Below are 19,540 nucleotides of genomic sequence, written 5' to 3'. Positions count from 1 at the left end.
GTACCTCCACTAGAATTTTACTGATATTTTCTGCTAGCCAGAAAAATGCTGTATATTGCAAATATCCCTATTGAAGTTCATTAGGAGAGTTCAAAACTAAATCTGTAGTCAATCTGCCATGTGTGAACATACACTTAAAATATTCTACAGCATCAATTATATTAAATTAAGGTACTCAGAAAGCAATACAACATGCACGATAAACAATCAAACCTGTTTTTAATACTCACGATAAACATACAATAGTATTAAATGGCACTTAAAACTCAAAAACTTTAACAAATTGCACTTTTGCTGGTAAATTTACAACGACATTGTATTTTTGTTTTTACTTTAAAACATTTAACAGTGATCGGTTTCAATAGTTTTTCATGTAACTATAAACTGATTTTATAAAAAGTGACATTAAAACATTATTGGAACAATACATGTATTTCCTTCAAGTCAATACACATACTAAATATTTTCAGTAGCTTGATGTTTTATCAACACAAACTTAAGACATACTAAAAAACGAAAGTGTAATAAAAACAATGATAAAGGAAAAAATAAAAAAACATTCTTAAACAGAAAGAAACACATAATACCTCTAGTACTACTGCACTGACTTTGTCCCGCAGAGCTCAGCCCAAATCAGTGATATTAAGAAAATTAACTTTTAAAAGGGGAAGAATTTTTTTTTTCTAAATACACTGGTGCCAGAAAGTTAAACAGACTTGTAAATTACTTCTATTAAAAAATCTTAATCCTTCCTGTACTTATTAGCTGCTGAATACTACAGCGGAAATTATTTTATTTTTGAAACACAGAGCTGTCTGCTGACATCACAAGCACAGTGCTCTCTGCTGACATCTGTCCATTTTAGGAACTGTCCAGAACAGCATATGTTTGTTATGGGAATTTCCTTTTACTCTGGACAGTTCCTAAAATGGACAGAGATGTCAGCAGAGAGCACTGTGCTCGTGACGTCAGCAGACAGCTCTGTGTTTCAAATGGAAAAGAATTTCCACTGTAGTATTCAGCAGCTAATAAGTACAGGAAGGATTAAGATTTTTTAATAGAAGTCATTTACAAATCTGTTTAACTTTCTGGCACCAGTTGATAAAAAAAAAAAAAAAAAAAAAAAAAAAAATTTTCACAGGAGTACCCCTTTAAACTGTCTCGCATAATATGCTAACACAATGCATGTGCATGCTCACAGCTCTGGGGAAAGGCAATGGATGACAAAGGACTCTCACTGGCTTGTCTATCATGTCTCAGTAAGCGTCATTGCATCCATGAGCCCGTGACTAGTTCTTAGAAGCTGCCCACTCCGATGACTAGTTGCTGGGCATTAATATACAGCTAAAAATGTAAATTGCGGGATCAAGTTAAGCTCTCTGGGACACGGTCGGACGCAAGGTATTATGTCTTCCCATATGACAGGTTCCACTTAGGTAAATAAGTGAAAATCTAGAAAATGTAAAATTTTTTATATTTATGAAATTGTACATATCTTACTGCACATTATTTTAACTTTTCAATAATTAGGATGCATATTAAACAGACAGTCAGGTTTTTAACTCCATGGTGAACAAAGTAACATCATCTTTGCTGCACGTGAACAATGTTTTCGAAAATACATAATAAACGCAAACTTAAGAAAAAAGTGATCCATGTGTTACATTTGGTTCAATTGTACACAACCAGCTGTTTGCGGCTTGTCTTTATTTTGAGGACTCAGCGTTTCTTATTTTTTCTTTTGCCTCGTTTTGGTTTTTTTGGACAAAGTTCATCAAAATCTCCATAATCTATTTCACAGTCCTCTTGAAATCCTAAATCTGAAATATTGAAAATACAGTTAACTGAGAACTAGTGTTTGTTTTCAATTCTTAGTTTTGAAAATTAAAAAGATATTGCAAATGCATTACATACAGAATATTTATAACCTGCAGGCGTTCTTTCATCCTTCACACACTCCCTTCCTACTGCATTTTTTATTGCAAATGTAAAAAGTATAATGGTTTATGTATTTTAATAGTTTGGAGGCAAGAACTGTGCAGATTACATTTTCCCCTTCTTTTATAATTCCATTACTTACTTCTTTAAAAGTAATGCTGAAGTGTTCTTTTTCTTAAAACATTGGCACAGTTTTTTTTTAACCCCTTAAAGGGGTACTACACCCCTAGACATGTTATGTCCGATCCGGGATCTCGGCTGCAGCACCCCGCTGTCATTACTGTACAGAGCTAACTCGCTCCGTGCATAACGACGGGTGATACAAGGGCCGGAGCATCGTGACATCCCGGCTCCGCCCCCTCGTGACGTCACGGCCCACCCCCTCAATACAAGTCTATGGGAGAGGGATAAGACGTCTAGGGGCGGAGTACCCCTTTTAACCTCTAGGGCACGAAGGGCGTACAAGTACGCCCTTGCTCCCTGGTACTTAAAGGGGTATTCCAGGCCAAAACTTTTTTTTTTATATATATCAACTGGCTCTGGAAAGTTAAACAGATTTGTAAATTACTTCTATTAAAAAATCTTAATCCTTCCAATAGTTATTAGCTTCTGAAGTTGAGTTGTTGTTTTCTGTCTAACTGCTCTCTGATGACTCACGTCCCGGGAGCTGTGCAGTTCCTATGGGGATATTATATTCTCCCATCATGCACAGCTCCCGGGACGTGACATCATCATTTAGCAGTTAGACAGAAAACTTCAGAAGCTAATAACTATTGGAAGGATTAAGATATTTTAATAGAAGTAATTTACAAATCTGTTTAACTTTCCGGAGCCAGTTGATATATATAAAAAAAGGTTTTGCCTGGAATACCCCTTTAACCTCCCTGGCGGTATGATTCTGTCTGGAAATGTGTACCAAAAGCGGTACAATTTTTTTTAACTGAATTTCACATCTCCCTCCGCCCATTTCACATCTCCCCCGTCACATTCCCCTCTCCCTTGTCACATCCCCCGTCACATTCTCCCCCCTCCTTGTCACATTCCCCCCTTGTCACATTCTCCCCCCTCCTTGTCACATTCTCCCCCATTGTCACATTCTCCCCCCTCCTTGTCACATTCTCCCCCCTCCTTGTCACATTCTTCCCCCCTTGTCACATTCCGCCCCTTGTCACATTCTCCCCCTTCATGTCACATTCCCCTCCCCCCCGTCACATCCCCCCTTCATGTCACATTCCCCTCCCCCCCTGTCACATCCCCCCCTGTCACATTCCCCCCTTGTCACATTCCCCCCTTGTCACATTCCCCCCTTGTCACATTCCCCCCTTGTCACATTCCCCCCTTGTCACATTCCCCCCTTGTCACATTCCCCCCTTGTCACATTCCCCCCTTTGTCACATTCTACCCCCCCCCCCCCTTCTCACCTTGTCCTGCAGCAAATACACTAGGTTTGCCGGCAGATTTCAAACCTAGTGTATTTCCTGCAGAACAAGTCCTTTCCCCTTCAGCCAATCACAGGCTTTACACCACTGCGGCCTGTGATTGGCTGAAAAGTGAAAGGTCCTAGAAGATGAATAGTGAAGAGAGGACACCCCGGACCGCACGGAGGGGAACAGCATCTGCAGGGACCGGGATTAGGTGAGCAAAAGGTTTTTTTATTTTACTACTTCTTCCTTTTACACTTAGCTCAGTGTTTTCTACCAGGGGGCCTCCAGCTGTTGTGAAACTACTACTCCCAGCATGCCCGGACAGCCTTTGGCTGTTCGGGCATGCTGAGAGTTGTAGTTTTGCAACAGCTGGAGGCCCCCTGGTAGGGAAACACTGACTTTTAGTATTTTTCTTTACCTGCTCTGGCTGGCCCCCGCAACGGGAGCCGACCCGAGCAGATAATCGCATGTTTTCCGGGGGGCCGCATCGCTATATCGCATTGCTTTTGCGATATATCGTGCAGCCCGGCCGGGAACTCTGCAATTCTACCCCGAGCGTGACTCGGGGTTACCGATCCTGGCTGGGAAAATTAACCCCGAGTCACGCTCGGGATTACCGCTCAGGAGGTTAACCCCTTAAGGACCAGGCCATTTTACACCTTCGGACCAGAGCGTTTTTTGCACATCTGACCACTGTCACTTTAAACATTAATAACTCTGGAATGCTTTTAGTTATCATTCCGATTCTGAGATTGTTTATTCATGACATATTATACTTTAACATAGTGGTAAAATTTTGTGGTAACTTGCATCCTTTCTTGGTGAAAAATTTGAAAATTTAGCATTTTTCTAACTTTGAAGCTCTCTGCTTGTAAGGAAAATGGATATTCCAAATACATTTTTTTTGATTCACATATACAATATGTCTACTTTATGTTTGCATCATAAAATTTTTTTTACTTTTGGAAGACACCAGAGGGCTTCAAAGTCGTGTGTGTGTGTGTGTGTGGGGGGGGGGGGGGGGGGGGTTCATGTCGCATTTAGGAAGCCCCTATGGTGCCAGAACAGCAAAAAAAAAAAAAAAAAACACATGGCATACCATTTTGGAAACTAGACCCCTTGAGGAAGGTAACAAGGAATAAAGTGAGCTTTAATACCCCACAGGGGTTTCACGACTTTTGCATATGTAAAAAAAATATATGTTTTTTAACTAAAATGTGTGCTTTCCCCCCCAAATATCACTTTTTTGCAAGGGTTAATAGAAGAAAAGACCCCCCAAAATTTGTAACCCCATCTCTTCTGAGCATGGAAATAACCCATGTGTGGACGTCAAGTGCTCTGCTGGCGCACTATAATGCTCAGAAGAGAAGGAGCGCCATTGAGCTTTTGGGAAAACATTTTTTGGAATGGAAGTCAGGGGCCATGTGCGTTTACAAAGCCCCCCGTGGTGCCAGAACAGTGGACCCCCCCACGTGTTACCCTATTTTGGAAACTACACCCCTCACAGAATTAAATAAGGGGTGCAGTGAGTATTTACACCCCACTGGCATTTGACAGATCTTTGGAACAGTGGGCTGTGCAAATGAAAAATAAAATTTTTCATTTTCACGGACCACTGTTCCAAAAATCTGTCAGACACCTGTGGGGCGTAAATGCTCACTGTACCCCTTATTACATTATGTGAGGGGTGTGGTTTCCAAAATGGGATCACATGTGGGTATTTATTGCTAGGCAACTCACCAGCTTCCGTCGGATCCAGCCGCACGTCATCGCCGCCCGCCGATCTTCGTCGCCAGCAGCCTCCGTCGCCCGTCCGGATCAGTAAGTGGATCTACGCCGCTGGTCCCCGTCGTTTCCCCGTCCTGCCCCGCCTATTGTGGGTGGGCAGGACGGGAAAAACGAAAGTTATCCCACCCGCCCCCGATCTGCTATTTGTGGACGCGTCTAGACCACCAATAGCAGGGATAGGAGGGGTGCCACCTCACTCCCATCGCTTCAGGGGGATCCTGGGCGTCTTAGACACCCGCAATCCCCCTTACATTCCAGGTCACCGGGTTACTATAGACCCGTAATGACCAGGAATCGCAAGTGTGAATGATTTCAGCAGGCATCCCGGTCCGATCCCCGCCCTGCGCACGGCGGGGACCAGAACTGCCCATGACGTAACTGTACGTCCTTGGTCCTTAAGACCCAGGGTGTCGGGATTTAACGTTACGTCATGGGTCCAGTAGGAATTAAGGACTCAGGGTTTTTCAGTTTTTGCACTTTCGTTTTTTCCTCTTTACCTTTTAAAAATCATAACTCTTTCAATTTTACACCTAAAAATCCATATTATGGCTTATTTTTTGCGTCACCAATTCTACTTTGCAGCGACATTAGTCATTTTACCCAAAAATTCACGGGAAACGTAAAAAAAAAACCATTGTGCGACAAAATCGAAGAAAAAACGCCATTTTGTAACTTTTGGTGGCTTTCGTTTCTACGCAGTGCATATTTTGGTAAAAATGACACCTTATTATTCTGTAGGTCCATACGGTTAAAATGATACCCTACTTATATAGGTTTGATTTTGTCGTACTTCTGGAAAAAATCATAACTACATGCAGGAAAATTTATACGTTTAAAAATGTAATCTTCTGACCCCAATAACTTTTTTATTTTTCCACATACAGGGCGGTATGAGGACTCAATTTTTGCACCGAAGTTTTTATCGGTACGATTTTTGTTGTGATCGGACTTTTTGATCACTTTTTATTCATTTTTTAATGGTATAAAAAGTGACCAAAAATAAGCTTTTTTGGACTTTGGAATTTTAATATATTAATGATATATTTTTATAGTTCGGACATTTACGCACGCGGCGATACCACATATGTTTATTTTTTTATTTATTTACACTTTTATTTTTTTATGGGAAAAGGGGGGTGATTCAAACTTTTATTAGGGAAGGGGTTAAATGACCTTTATTAACACTTTTTTTTTGCAGTGTTATAGGTCCCATAGGGACCTATAACATTGCACACACTGATCTCTCATGCTGATCACTGGCGTGTATAAACACGCCTGTGATCAGTGTTATCGGCGCTTGACTGCTCCTGCCTGGATCTCAGGCACGGAGCAGTCATTCGTCGATGGGACACAGAGGAGGCAGGTAAGGGCCCTCCCGGTGACCTGTAAGCTGTTTGGGACGCTGCAATTTCACCGCGGCGGTCCCGAACAGCCCGACTGACTAGCCAGGATAGTTTCACTTTCACTTTAGAAGCGGCGGTCAGCTTTGACTGCCGCTTCTAAAGGGTTAATACCGCACATCGCCGCGATCGGCGATGTGTGGTATTAGCCGCGGGTCCCAGGCGTTAATGAGCGCCGGGACCGACGCGGGACCGGGACCAAGGGTGTACCTGTATGCCTGTGGGAATTTCGGTCCCCGCTATCAGCAGGCACCTCGTGCAAATGCCCCCCCCATGTCGGCAATCCCCGCAAATCGCCGGTGAATTCACACCAGCGATTTGCGGCTATTCCGGTTTATACGGGTCTCTGGTAACCTGGAAAATAAGGGGGATCAGGGTTGTCCAAGACACTCACGATCCCCCTGAAGGGATAGGAGTGAGGTGGCAGGGGTGCCACCCCTCCTCTTGGTCATCTAGAAGTGTGTGTGCTAACTTTCGGTTTCCCCGTTCTGCCCACCCACAATAGGCCGGGCAGAACAGGGAAACCGACGAGAACCGGTGCCGAAGGTCCACTTAGCCATCGGAGGCGGCAGCATGCTGCGACAGGAGGCGGTGATCGACGGCAGAAGAGGATGGTGATACGGCTCCCTGGATCCTACGGAAGCCAGTGAGTTGCCTAGCAACATCTGGAGGGCTACAGTTTGAGACCACTATACAGTGGTCTCTAAACTGTAGTCCTCCAGATGTTGCAAAACTACAACTCCCAGCATGCCCAGGCAGCTGTTTAGGCATGCTGAGATTTGTAGTTTTGCAACAGCTGGAGGGTCACAGTTTGGAGATCACTGTGCAGTGATCTCTAAACTGCGGCCCTCTAGATCTTGCAAAACTACAACTCCTAGCAAACTACAAACTCCTACTTTGCTGCCTGGGCATGCTGGGATTTGTAGTTTTGCAACATCTGGAGGGCAAGAGTTTGGAGATCACTGTGCAGTGGTCTCTAAACTATAGCCCTCCAGATGTTGCAAAACAGCAAATCCCAGCATGCCCAAACAGCAAATAGCTGTCTTGGCATGCTGGGAGTTGTAGTTGCGTACCTCCAGCTGTTGCATAACTACATCTCCCAGCATGCCCTTCGGCGATCAGTACATGATGGGAGTTGTAGTTTTGCAACAGCTGGAGGCACACTGGTTGGAAAATACTGAGTTAAGTAACAGAACCTAACTGAAGGTTTTCCAACCAGTGTGCCTCCAGCTGTTGCAAAACTACAACTCCCAGCATGAACGGTCTGTCAGTACATGCCGCCAGTGCGAATGTACCCTAAAAACACTACACTACCACATAATAAAGGGTAAAACACTACATATACACTTACACTGTCCCTCCTCAATAAAAATGAAAAATGTATTGTACGGCAGTGTTTCCAAAATGGAGCCTCCAGCTGTTGCAAAATTACAACTCCCAGCATTTCCGGACAGCCACTGACTGTCTAGGCATGCTGGGAGTTTAGCAACAGCTGGAGGCACCCTATTTGGGAATCAATGGCGTAGAATACCCCTATGTCCACCCTATGCAATCCCTAATTTAGTCCTCAAATGCACATGGCGCTCTCTCACTTCGGAGCCCTGTCGTATTTCAAGGAAACAGTTTAGGGCCACATATGGGGTATTAACATACTCTGCAGAAACTGCACTACAACAAGAAAAGTTGGGGGCTACACCAGCCTGTTAGTGTAAAAAAAAATTTAAAAATTTACACTAACATGCTGGTGTTGCCCCATACTTTTTATTTTCACAAGCGGAAAAAGGAAAAAAAGACCCCACCCCTCACAGAATGTAACAAGGGGTATAGTGAGCCTTAAAGGGGTATTCCAGACTTTTTTTTTTTTTTATATTATATCAACTGACTCTGGAAAGTTAAACAGATTTGTAAATTATGAACCCTGGTAGAGAAAACAGACATGGCGCACATCCACAATTTTGTATAATGATCTAATTGCTTCTCAGCATAATTACAAAAACTAACAGGTTGTTAGTATATACGCTTTGATCAAAAAGTACAAAGCCCATTCGCCACGTCAAGGCCACCTATTGAGAGTGGGTCCCTAACGTCCCTAGCATAAAATGGTGTAGCACCGGGCGGCGACCACCACCGCCCCGACACCAGTGCCCACAGGGGGAACAACCCACTGGCAGAGCAGCCCCAGTGCCACCCAAACCAGTCACCGGGCCGCACCCCCCGCAGACACGGCAGCAATGGACGCCGCACAGCAGCACACCAGTGTGAACAAGGTGTAACAGCAGACTTACCATGTGCTCCCAGTCAGACTGGGAGATTGCTAGAAAATGAAAGGGCCCAGGTGTAGCTGTCTGCTACTTATATAGGGTTGGGCTGAGGGGGTGGGGAGGAGTGCAGGTCAAGTGGAACAAAAAAAAAAAAAAAAAAAAAAAAAAAAAAAAAAGGAGGGAATACACAATGTGAATCCTGGTAGAGAAAACAGACATAGCGCACATCCATAATTTTGTATAATGATCTAATTGCTTCTCAGCATAATTACAAAAACTAACAGATTTGTAAATTACTTCTATTAAAAAATCTTAATCCTTCCAATAGTTATTAGCTTCTGAAGTTGAGTTGTTGTTTTCTGTCTAACTGCTCTCTGATGACTCACGTGAGCTGTGCAGTTCCTATGGGGATATTCTCCCATCATGCTCAGCTCCCGGGACGTGACATCATCATTGAGCAGATAGACAGAAAACTTCAGAAGCTAATAACTATTGGAAGGATTAAGATTTTTTAATAGAAGTAATTTACAAATCTGTTTAACTTTCCGGAGCCAGTTTATATATATAAAAAAAGGTTTTGCCTGGAATACCCCTTTAACACCACACAGGTGTTTGAAGAATTTTCCTTAAAGTTGGATGGGGAAAAAAATAATAACAATATTTCACTAAAATGCTGGTGTTACCCTAAATTTTTCCTTTTCACATGGGAAAATAGGAAAAAAGCCCCCCAAAATTTGTAACCCAATTTCTTTTGAGTAAGAACATACCCCATATGTGGATGTAAAGTGCTCTGCGGGTGCATTTCAATGCTCAGAAGAGAAGGAGCGCCATTGGGCTTTTGGAGAGAAAATTTGTCCGGAATTGGAGGCCACGTGTATTTACAAAGCCCCCATAGTGCCAGAACAATAGACACCCCCCCTCCCCACATGTGACCCATTTTGGAAACTACACCCCTCACATAATGTAATAAGGGGTACAGTGAGCATTTACGCCCCATAGGTGTCTGACAGATTTTTAGAACAGTGGTCTGTGCAAATGAAAAATGTAATTTTTCATCTGCACAGCCCACTGTTCCAAAAATCTCTTCTGTTAATTGTAGTGCGCCAGCAGAGCACTTGACGTCCACACATGGGGTATTTCCATACTCAGAAGAAATAGGGTTACAAATTTTGGGGGTCATTTTCTCCTATTACCCATTGTAAAAATGTAAAATTTGGGGAAAAACTAGCATTTTAGTGAAATTTTTTTATTTTTCTCATTTATACATCCAAATTTAACAAAAAGTCTTCAAACACCTGTGAGTTGTTAAGGCTCACTGTACCCATTGTTATGTTCCTTGAGGGGTGTAGTTTCCAAATTAGTATGCCATGTGTGTTTTGTTTTTTTTGCTGTTCTGGCACCATAGGGGCTTCCTAAATGCGACATGCCCCCCAAAATCCATTTCAGCAAAATTTGCTTTCCAAAAGCCAAATGAGACTCCTTCTCTTCTGAGCATTGTAGTTCGCCCACAGAGCATTTTACATCCTAACATGGTATTTCCAGGGGTATTTCCATACGCAGAAGAGATGGGGTTACAAATTTTAGGTGGCATTTTCTCCCATTACCCTTTGTAAAAATTGTAAAGTTGAGAAAAAAACTGCACTTCAGTGAAAATTTTTTTTTTTTCCATTTATACATCCGAATTTAACAAAAAGTCGTCAAACACCCGTGAGTAGTTAAGGCTATCTGGACCCCTTGTTACATGCCTTGAGGGGTGTCATTTACAAAATGGTATGCCATGTGGTGGGTTTTCTGCTGTTCTGGCACCATAGGGGAATCCTAAATGTGACATGCCCCCCAAAAACCATTTCAGCAAAATTCACTCTCCAAAATCCTATTGTTGCTCCTTCCCTTCTGAGCCCTCTATTGCGCCCGCTGAACACTTGACATGCATTGAAAAATGCAGGGCGTGGCCTGGATGCGGAGCTGAGCGGAAACACGAGCCGTTCCCTGATAACCGGCCGGTACATACCCCTGCTGCTTTCTGGGGCTGGCTGAAGACCCTGGAGACCCTTCCCGTGAGCTGTGGTGGCGCTGGTAACGAAGCTGGTGTCGGGGCTGTGCGGAAGTCCGGGGATGAGGCCCTGACAGTCTCCTGCTGTGGCTGGTGGGCAGAAGCTGAGGGACGGGATCCTGCAGGTCAGCTTGGACCCGGACTGTGCTCTATATCCCCCTGGGTTCCGGTGGTTGCGGGATGTGGCTGGAGGATGGGACAACGCCATTGTGGGCTTCGTGGGCGTGGCTTCCCCATTGCCTAGGAGACTCCCGGGCTCTGCTGTGCTCTTGGCTGAGGCTGCCACCCTGCTGTTGTGGGCTCTCCTGATCGTGGGCCTGGTCATAAAAGGTGCCTGGCTGCGCTGCTCTATAAATTGGGACTGCTATTTCCCTAAGCTCTACTGTCTGAGTGAGGATACTTCTGCTGCTGGAGCCTGCTTTGCAGAGGACTGTGAGTGCTGGGGGACCGGGGGGTGCATGGCTGGGACTTGTGGTGCTCTGCTGTGGGACCATTACTCTGCCTTTTTCCCTGTGACCCTCCTCTGCTCCATCTCTTGCTGTGGGCCCTAGTGACTTTCTACCTCCTCTCTCTGTGTGCCCTCCTGATCATGGGTGGCCCCCCATGGCAGTCAGAGACATAAGAAATCTAAACCGAATGTGGAGGCTCAAAGACCAACCTCTGATGAGGATGCCTCCTCTGATGACTGATCCTCCCGTTCCGGAGGCCCCTCGTACCTAGATCCGGGGGCTCGGACTCCATTGGCGCTAAGGTGTCTGCGCAGGCGGCGAAGGTGCTGAGCCAGTTCTTCCGGGATTTGGACTGCCGTAGGGGGGATTCTCCTGATCCGCCGCTCTTTCGTTGAGGGCTCCTTGGCTCCTCAGCGGCCTCAGTCCCCTGCCTGTCCGATGTATGATGATGCTGCTGCTCTGGATCGGCGGTTTTCTGAACTTCTGGCTGCCTTTACCTCCTGTCAATCTGTCATGGTTACCAAGGTTGATGAACTGAGGCAGGAGTTTGTTATTCTCCAATATGAAACCCAAAAGATTCGGGAGAGCACTGAGGAGGTGGAGCGCAGAGTTTCCACGGTGGAAGATACCCTGCACCTGCTCCCGGAGCGGGTTGATTCACTGCAGAGGCAGGAAACCGGGGTGCGAAGCCATCTGGATGACATGGAGAATCGCCTGAGGCGCAACAATATCTGCCTTGTGGACCTTCCTGAGAAAGTTGAGGGGCAGGATCCGGTGCTGTTCTTCGAAACCTGGCTGAAGGAGATTCTTCCAGCGGAAACTTTTTCTCCATACTTCTCTGTTGAGCGGGCTCACCGGGTGCCTGCCCGGCCTCCTCCACCTGGTGGCCCTCCTGATCCATTCCTAGCGAAGCTGCTCCACTTCAAGGATAGAGATGCCATTCTCAGGCAAAATTGTTTGTGATGGCAGCCATGAGTCCTTCTACCCTGATTTTTCGGTTGAACTTCGCAAGCAGCGAGTGCAGTTTACGGAAGTTCGGGCGAGGCTGCAGGCCAAAGGATATGGTTATTCGATGCTGTATCCTGCACGTCTGAGTGGTTGATGGGACTGCCGTTCTTTACTTCTCCATCTGAAGCTCTGCACTGGATTGATGTGGCTAACCCTGCCAGACCTCCGGACTGAGCTGTTCTGGCCTGCTGCTGACAGTCTCTGTGACAGTTTTTTTTTTGTTAGCTGACAGGGAGTTAGTTCCTTCTTAGGTTCCCTAGGTCTTCTTGGGATAGTTCTTTAGTTACCGGCTGTAGTGGTTATTGTTGGGGGGATGGGAGGGAAGGGGGGGGGGGTTGTTAGACTAGGTTCCTCAGCGTCCTTGGGCGCCCGTAGTGGTTTAAGTTTAGGGTACAGGTCTGCACTGTGTTAGGGATTAACTGTTATATGTCCCGGTTAGTGTTAGATAGGGTCTTCATGGGGTTGTTTAATTTCTGCTCTGTTACATTAGTTTTTCTGTTTTGTGTTTTTGCTAAGTCTGTGTTTGTCTGTCTGTTGGGTGTGTGTGGTCCTCGTTCCTCCCAGGTCCTGAGATGGCCCCTCCTGTTCCTTCATAGTGTTTTCTATCCAGATGGGGACTTTGAAGGTGGTTAGTTGGAATGTCCGGCGGTTGAATTCCAAGTTTAAGAGGGCACTATGCCTTGACTTTGTTAAGCGCCACTCTCCCCACATTATCTGCCTGCAGGAGACTCATGTTACAGGCCAGAAAGTCCTTGCCCTTAACCCCTTAAGGATCGGGGTTTTTTCCGTTTTTGCATTTTCATTTTTTGCTCCTTGCCTTTAAAAAATCATAACTCTTTCAATTTTGCACCTAAAAATCCATATGATTGCTTATTTTTTGCACCATCAATTCTACTTTGTAATGACGTCAGTCATTTTGCCCAAAAATCTACGGTGAAACGGAAAAAAAAATCATTGTGCGACAAAATTGAAAAAAAAAACCGCTGTTTTGTAACTTTTGGGGGCTTCCGTTTCTACGTAGTACATTTTTCGGTAAAAATGACACCTTTTCTTTATTCTGTAGGTCCATACGATTAAAATGATACCATACTTATATAGGTTTGATTTTGTCGTACTTCTGGAAAAAATATTAACTACATGCAGGAAAATTAATACGTTTAAAATTGTCATCTTCTGACCCCTATAACTTTTTTATTTTTCCGTGTATGGGGTGGTATGAGGGCTCATTTTTTGCGCCGTGATCTGAAGTTTTTAACGGTACCATTTTTGCATTGATAGGACTTATTGATCGCTTTTTATTCATTTTTAAATTATATAAAAAGTGACCAAAAATGCACTATTTTGGACTTTGGAATTTTTTTGCGCGTACGCCATTGACCGAGCGGTTTAATTAACGATATATTTTTATAATTCGGACATTTCCGCACGCGGTGATACCATATATGTTTATTTTTATTTACACTTTTTTTTTATGGGAAAAGGGGGGTGATTCAAACTTTTAATAGGGGAGGGGTTAAATGATATTCATTCACTTTTTTTTTCACTTTTTTTTTGCAGTGTTATAGCTCCCATGTACGTCCTTGGTCCTTAAGGGGTTAAAAGGGCCTGGATTGCGAGGGGTTACCATGCTACCTACTCCACATATGCTAGGGGGGTCTCTGTTCTGATTACCACGGACTACTGGGCACATAATTCCGAATACCCTGATCATTTAGTACAGTGGGACGCGTACAAAGCTATGATTAGGGGGGCTTTCATTGCCGGGGTGGCCGGTCAGCGGAGGCTTAGGTCAGCCATGGAGAGCGAACTGTTACAGAAGGTGGGGGTCTCGGAGGCAGAGTATGTTAGAAATCCGTCCCCTGAGAACGAGAGAGCATGGGCTCAGGCTCAGAGATCCCTACTTGTTGCCCAGAAAGATAGCGTTCAATTAAAGTTAGCAGATAGGGAGGCTGCCCTGTTCGAATATGGAGATAAGAATGGCAAATTGCTGGCGTATTAAGCTAGGGCAAATTGCCCAACTGCCTCTATTCCTTGAATTATGGGATGTAATGGGGTGGTGGTTACCGATTCTCTGGGGATAAATGCTGTATTCAGGGAATTCTACTCTTTCCTATATGCTGCCCCATCTATTCCATGTCAGGGGGAGATTCTCTCCTTCCTGCAGGACTTGTCTCTCACCTTGCTGGGGCGGGCTCAGGCGGAGGCATTAGATGCCCCTTTCACGGTGGAGGAGTTGGCTCAGGCGATTAAGGATCTCCCCAGCGAGAAAACTCTGGGCTTAGATGGGATGGTAGGTGATTGGTACAGGATGAATGAGGAGCTACTGGCCCCTATTTTATGTACATTGTTTAAATTCATGGCCATTGCTGACACCCTTCCAGACTCTATTAGGGAAGCGCTCATTGTCATGCTTCCTAAACCCGGGAAGGATCCGTACTCCCTGGCTCCTATAGACCTATTTCCCTTTTGAATGTGGATATCAAAATTTTGGCTAGAGTCCTTGCTACTAGACTGCATGGCGTAGTTGGCGCTATCATTCATCCTGAACAAACGGGGTTTATGCCAGCTAGGGCTACTGATGTGAATGTTAAACGGCTGCAGCTCAATATAGCGGCGGTGGATAGGGGTTTTCCCTCGGGTGAGGTGGTGAGCCTGGAGATCTATAAAGCCTTTGACTCGATTATATGGCCCTATCTCTGGGAGGGGCTGGGGATGTATGGGTTTGGTCCCCACTTTTGTGCGTGGGTTCGTCTGCTGTATGATAAGCCTAGGGCCCAGATCCGTACTAACTTGGATGTTTCTGCCCAGTTTTCTCTGGGTCGGGGGACTAGGCAGGGGTGTCGTGTCCCCTCTCTCCCTTTCTATTTGCGCTTGCAATAAAGCCGTTGGTGGCTTCCATTTGGAGGGATCCGGAGATATGTGGTATTCCCAGGGGAGCTATTGTTGAAAAGGCTTCCCTTTATGCTGATGATACTCTGGTGTATATGGCGGATGCTGAAGGTTCCCTGCTGTCTCTCATGGACTTACTTACCAGATTTGGGGCAATTTCCGGCCTGCAGGTTAACTGGGCTAAATCCTCTTTGATGGCGCTTTCCTCTGGGGTCCCTCTCTAGCCCTCTCTTTCAGCTGGGGTGCAGGTGGTTCCTCGGTTTCGATGCTTGGGAGTGGAGGTAACTCCATCCCTGGTAGATTATATGCCTCTTAACTTGGAGCCACTTCTGCGCGTATGGTCTGCCCTCCCTCTTTCCCTGGCTGGCAGGATCAATATTTTTAAAATGATTTACCTACCTAAATTTCTGTATCTATTTCACTTGTCCCCTGTCGTTCCCCCTAAGAAGTATTTTACTGAGCTATGTGGTGCTCTGGGATCCTTCTACTGGCAGGGAAAGCCTCCCAGACTCGGTCGGGCCCTTCTCCAGGCCCCCAAGCGACAGTGTGGCCTAGCAGCCCCTGATGTCTATAACTATTTTCTTACCTCCCAGTTGGTCTATGCAGCGTGGTGGATCGACCTGGATTTGTCGAACTCGGCTACAGCCCTTGCGGGTGCACTTATGGGATCGTATGAAGCTCTGACCAATACACTATACAGGTATCATTCTGGTTCTTTCTTTCCTACACCTTTGCTGATTGTGGCTAAAGTGTGGTCCGTGGTGTCGAGCAAATTTCCACTACCTCTGGTTTCTCCTAGGGCACCCTTGTGGGGGAATGTACATCTACCTCAACTGCATGGGTTACAGGAGGCCAGTTTCTGGGGCGCTCATGGAGTCAAATTTGTGACTCACTTGCTCAGTGAGGATCAGGTTTTCTTATCCTTCCTGGAAATGAAAGAACACTATGGCATCCTCGGGAATGCCTTGTTTAGATATTTTCAGCTTCACCATGCGGTGCAGTTTGGCTCCCTGATGTTTACCCCATTTTTTTTTCTGAGGTGGAGCTTCTCCTGGACACCATGGATCTCTCTAAGCCTCTCACCCAGTCTTATGCACTACTCCAGTCACTGGGGCCCTGCCCCTTCTCGCTGGCCTTCTCTAAATGGGTAGCTGATATCCTGGATCTTTCAGAGTCTCAGTGGAGGGCTCATACTATGCTACTGTGGTAAGCAGTAGGGACATGCTGATCCAATCCAGAGATGTGCTGAGGTTGTACTACACCCCTGCTAAGCTTAAGCGCATTGGACTGTCTCCATCTGATCTGTGTTTTAGATGCTCCTTGGAGCATTTTACATGCAGTATGGGAGTGTCCGGTTGTTGTGGCCTTCTGGAAAGAAGTTATAGGAAAAAGACAAGTAGAAAAACCAGCGCTCGGGGACGGTTCAAAAAGTAATGACAGTCAAACCATATTGTGGTAAATTATCATAGAGATGAACTTACTTCACTAGGGGAGATGTGTAGGTGGAACTACCTCACATCATCCCCTTCCAGGAGAGTTTATCAGAATGTCCGGAAAGCCCGTGAAAAAGTGGAATAGGGTTTATTGCGACGCGTTTCGGAGGGCTTACAGAATCGCCTCCTTCCTCAGGCATACAACAAGACAAAGTGATAATACAGTCCTTTTATATACATACCATGTCCGGGGGAGAAGCGTGTTAATTGGTTCTTTGTTTCTTACAAGATTGTAGTTTGAGGACCTGCAGATCTGGTTCTGCAGGTCACATGTTCTATACCTGGATCACGTGATCATAGATCACGGATCATAGATACTGATTTCCTCCTAGTGAAGGAAGACCGGAAGTTTCAGCAATGGGAGCCGCGACCACGTGACGAATATCGCCACATGATCGAGGATCACCCGCCGACCTTCCGGAATCATGCGTTCCACAATGGAGCGCATACCTCAAATGCGCATGCGGAGAAGAATAGAATACTCAACACCTGCGCACCTGGTGTATCGAGGAACCGATGCGTTCCAGGATGGAACGCATTGCAATTTTTATGGTTGAAGTGTTTAAGGACTAAAAACCGCTTATCCTGCGGACATGTTTACACAAAGGAGGTGTATAATACATAAAGAAAAACATATTCAATGGAAGACATGCAATAATGATAATAATATAAATAAAGTACAAATATAAAAAATACATAATATATATATATTGGTGCATAAATGTATACACACACGCGCACGTATGTATGTACATATATACATCCACGCACTCAGTGCACATACATATACCAACATGCGCACTAATACTCACATACATATACACACACATATATATACATACACACACCCACACAAAATTAATGTATACACATATATATGCACACATACACACACACACACACACACATATACACATGGGTAACATGCATCCTTGTACATATACACACACACACACACACATATATATATCGTGAAACATATAAAATACATTTTAGTGAAGTAAGTTCATCTCTATGATAATTTACCACAATATGGTTTGACTGTCATTACTTTTTGAACCGTCCCCGAGCGCTGGTTTTTCTACTTGTCTTTTTCCTATATATACGGACCACAGTTCTGTGATTCCGGCTCACCCTGCGCCCTCCCCAAGGGATGTCCATATGACGGAGATTGGTTCAGTTTATAAGCGAGAAGAGGACTCTAGGTGTTAGTGGGGGATCACTATCCTGTGACCTCCCACATACACCGAGTACATACCTCTTCAACTTCCATTGGTTTTTGGGATTTGAGCGCCGCCCTTTTTCTTTTTACCTATTATATTTTTGGAAAGAGGTTATGGGATTCCAGGACATGCACCGGGAAGTGTGTTTGTGGTGTGTATGGTTGTAAGTCTGTCCGTGTTGACTAGTCCCGGGGTTGGTCTCTGAGTTTCTGGGGGATCCTGTTGGTACTTTTTCTCTCCTTATTGCTGCCTAATGATGCTCACTGGGACCTCGGGAGCGTGCTGTTCTTTTTGATTGTGTTATCTCGCCATGTTGGTCATATTTGTTATCACTAATTGTAAAACTTAAATAAATACTTTAAAAAAAAAGTTAGAAAAATGCTAAATTTTTAATTTTTTCACAAAATTATCGATAAAAATTTACCACAAACATAAAGTAGAATGTCACAAAAAAACAAACTTGGAATCAGAATGAAAAGTAAAAGCATCCCAGAGTTATTAATGCTTAAAGTGAAAGTAGTCAGATGTGCAAAAAACGCTCTGGTCCTTAAGGTGAAAATGGGCTTGTCCTCAAGGGGTTAAGGACTCAACCCATTTGGGCCTTAAGGACAATTTTATTTTTACGTTCTAAAAATCATAACTCTTTTATATTTTCATCCACAGACTAGTATGAGGGCTTGTTTTTTGCACTACCAGTTGTCTTTGTAATGACATCACTCACTTTACCAAAAAATGTATGGCACAACAAAAAAAAAAATTACCATTTGTGTGGGGAAATTGATAAGAAAACCGTAATTTAGCAAATTTGGGAAAGTTTTGTTTTCATGCTGTACACTTTGCGGTAAAATAGACCTGTACGGGATATTAACATAATATTTTAATAGTTCGGATATTTACGCACGCAGCGATACCAAATATGTTTATTAAAACATATCATTTTTTTTCTTTACACTTTTTACCGCACTAGAGGCCAACCTGTTCTGAACCTCTTACAGTATATATATATATATATATATATATGTGTATATATATATATATATATATATATATATATATATATATGTCACGCCGAGCGCTCCGGGTCCCGCTGCCTCCCCGGAGCGCTCATGGCGTGCCTCTGTCTGCAGTGCTCGGCATTGCTGACTGCGAGCACTGCTCTCTGGTCCCCGGAGGGGACGCGATCCGAAGCACGGCTCATGTCCGCCCTAGGATCGCGCCCCATCTCACTCACCTCTCGCCTCCGTCTGCTTCCTCTCGGCGCGCGCGGCCCCGCTCCCTAGGGCGCGCGCGCGCGCCGACTTGCTTAAATTTAAAGCGCCAGTGCACCACTAATTGGTGCCTGGTCCAATCACTTCCTATCCCTCCCTAACCTATAAAAACCCACTTCCCCTTCCTCTCCTTGCCGGATCTTGTTGCCTTGTGCCCTGAGAAAGCGTTATAGTGTGTCCCAAGCCTGTGTACCTTGACCTTCTGCTGTTGCCCCTGACTACGAACCTCGCTGTCTGCCCTGACCTTCTGCTACGTCTGACCTCGCCTCTGTCTTGTCCTTGTGTACCGTGCCAGGTTCAGCTGCCATAGAGGTCGAGTCGCTACTGGGGAACATGACCTGGTAGT

The 19,540-nt window shown here is 44.8% G+C and overlaps 1 protein-coding gene across 8 annotated transcripts in view; it reads right to left on the bottom strand.

The window, feature by feature from the left end:
• Positions 1-1,113: 1,113 nt before the first annotated feature.
• TRANK1 (tetratricopeptide repeat and ankyrin repeat containing 1) overlaps positions 1,114-19,540 on the bottom strand; it is a 300,522-nt gene continuing 282,095 nt past the window's right edge. For all 8 annotated transcript variants that reach the window (XM_056520371.1, XM_056520377.1, XM_056520378.1 and 5 more), the window contains one exon: positions 1,114-1,820. In XM_056520371.1, the coding sequence (XP_056376346.1) occupies positions 1,720-1,820 (101 nt within the window). In that variant the 3' untranslated portion in view covers positions 1,114-1,719. The remainder of the gene's footprint in view (positions 1,821-19,540) is intronic.

This window comes from Hyla sarda, chromosome 5 (assembly GCF_029499605.1).
Source record: "Hyla sarda isolate aHylSar1 chromosome 5, aHylSar1.hap1, whole genome shotgun sequence".
Taxonomy (NCBI): domain Eukaryota; kingdom Metazoa; phylum Chordata; class Amphibia; order Anura; family Hylidae; genus Hyla; species Hyla sarda.
This window is presented reverse-complemented; position numbering and strand designations above follow the sequence as displayed.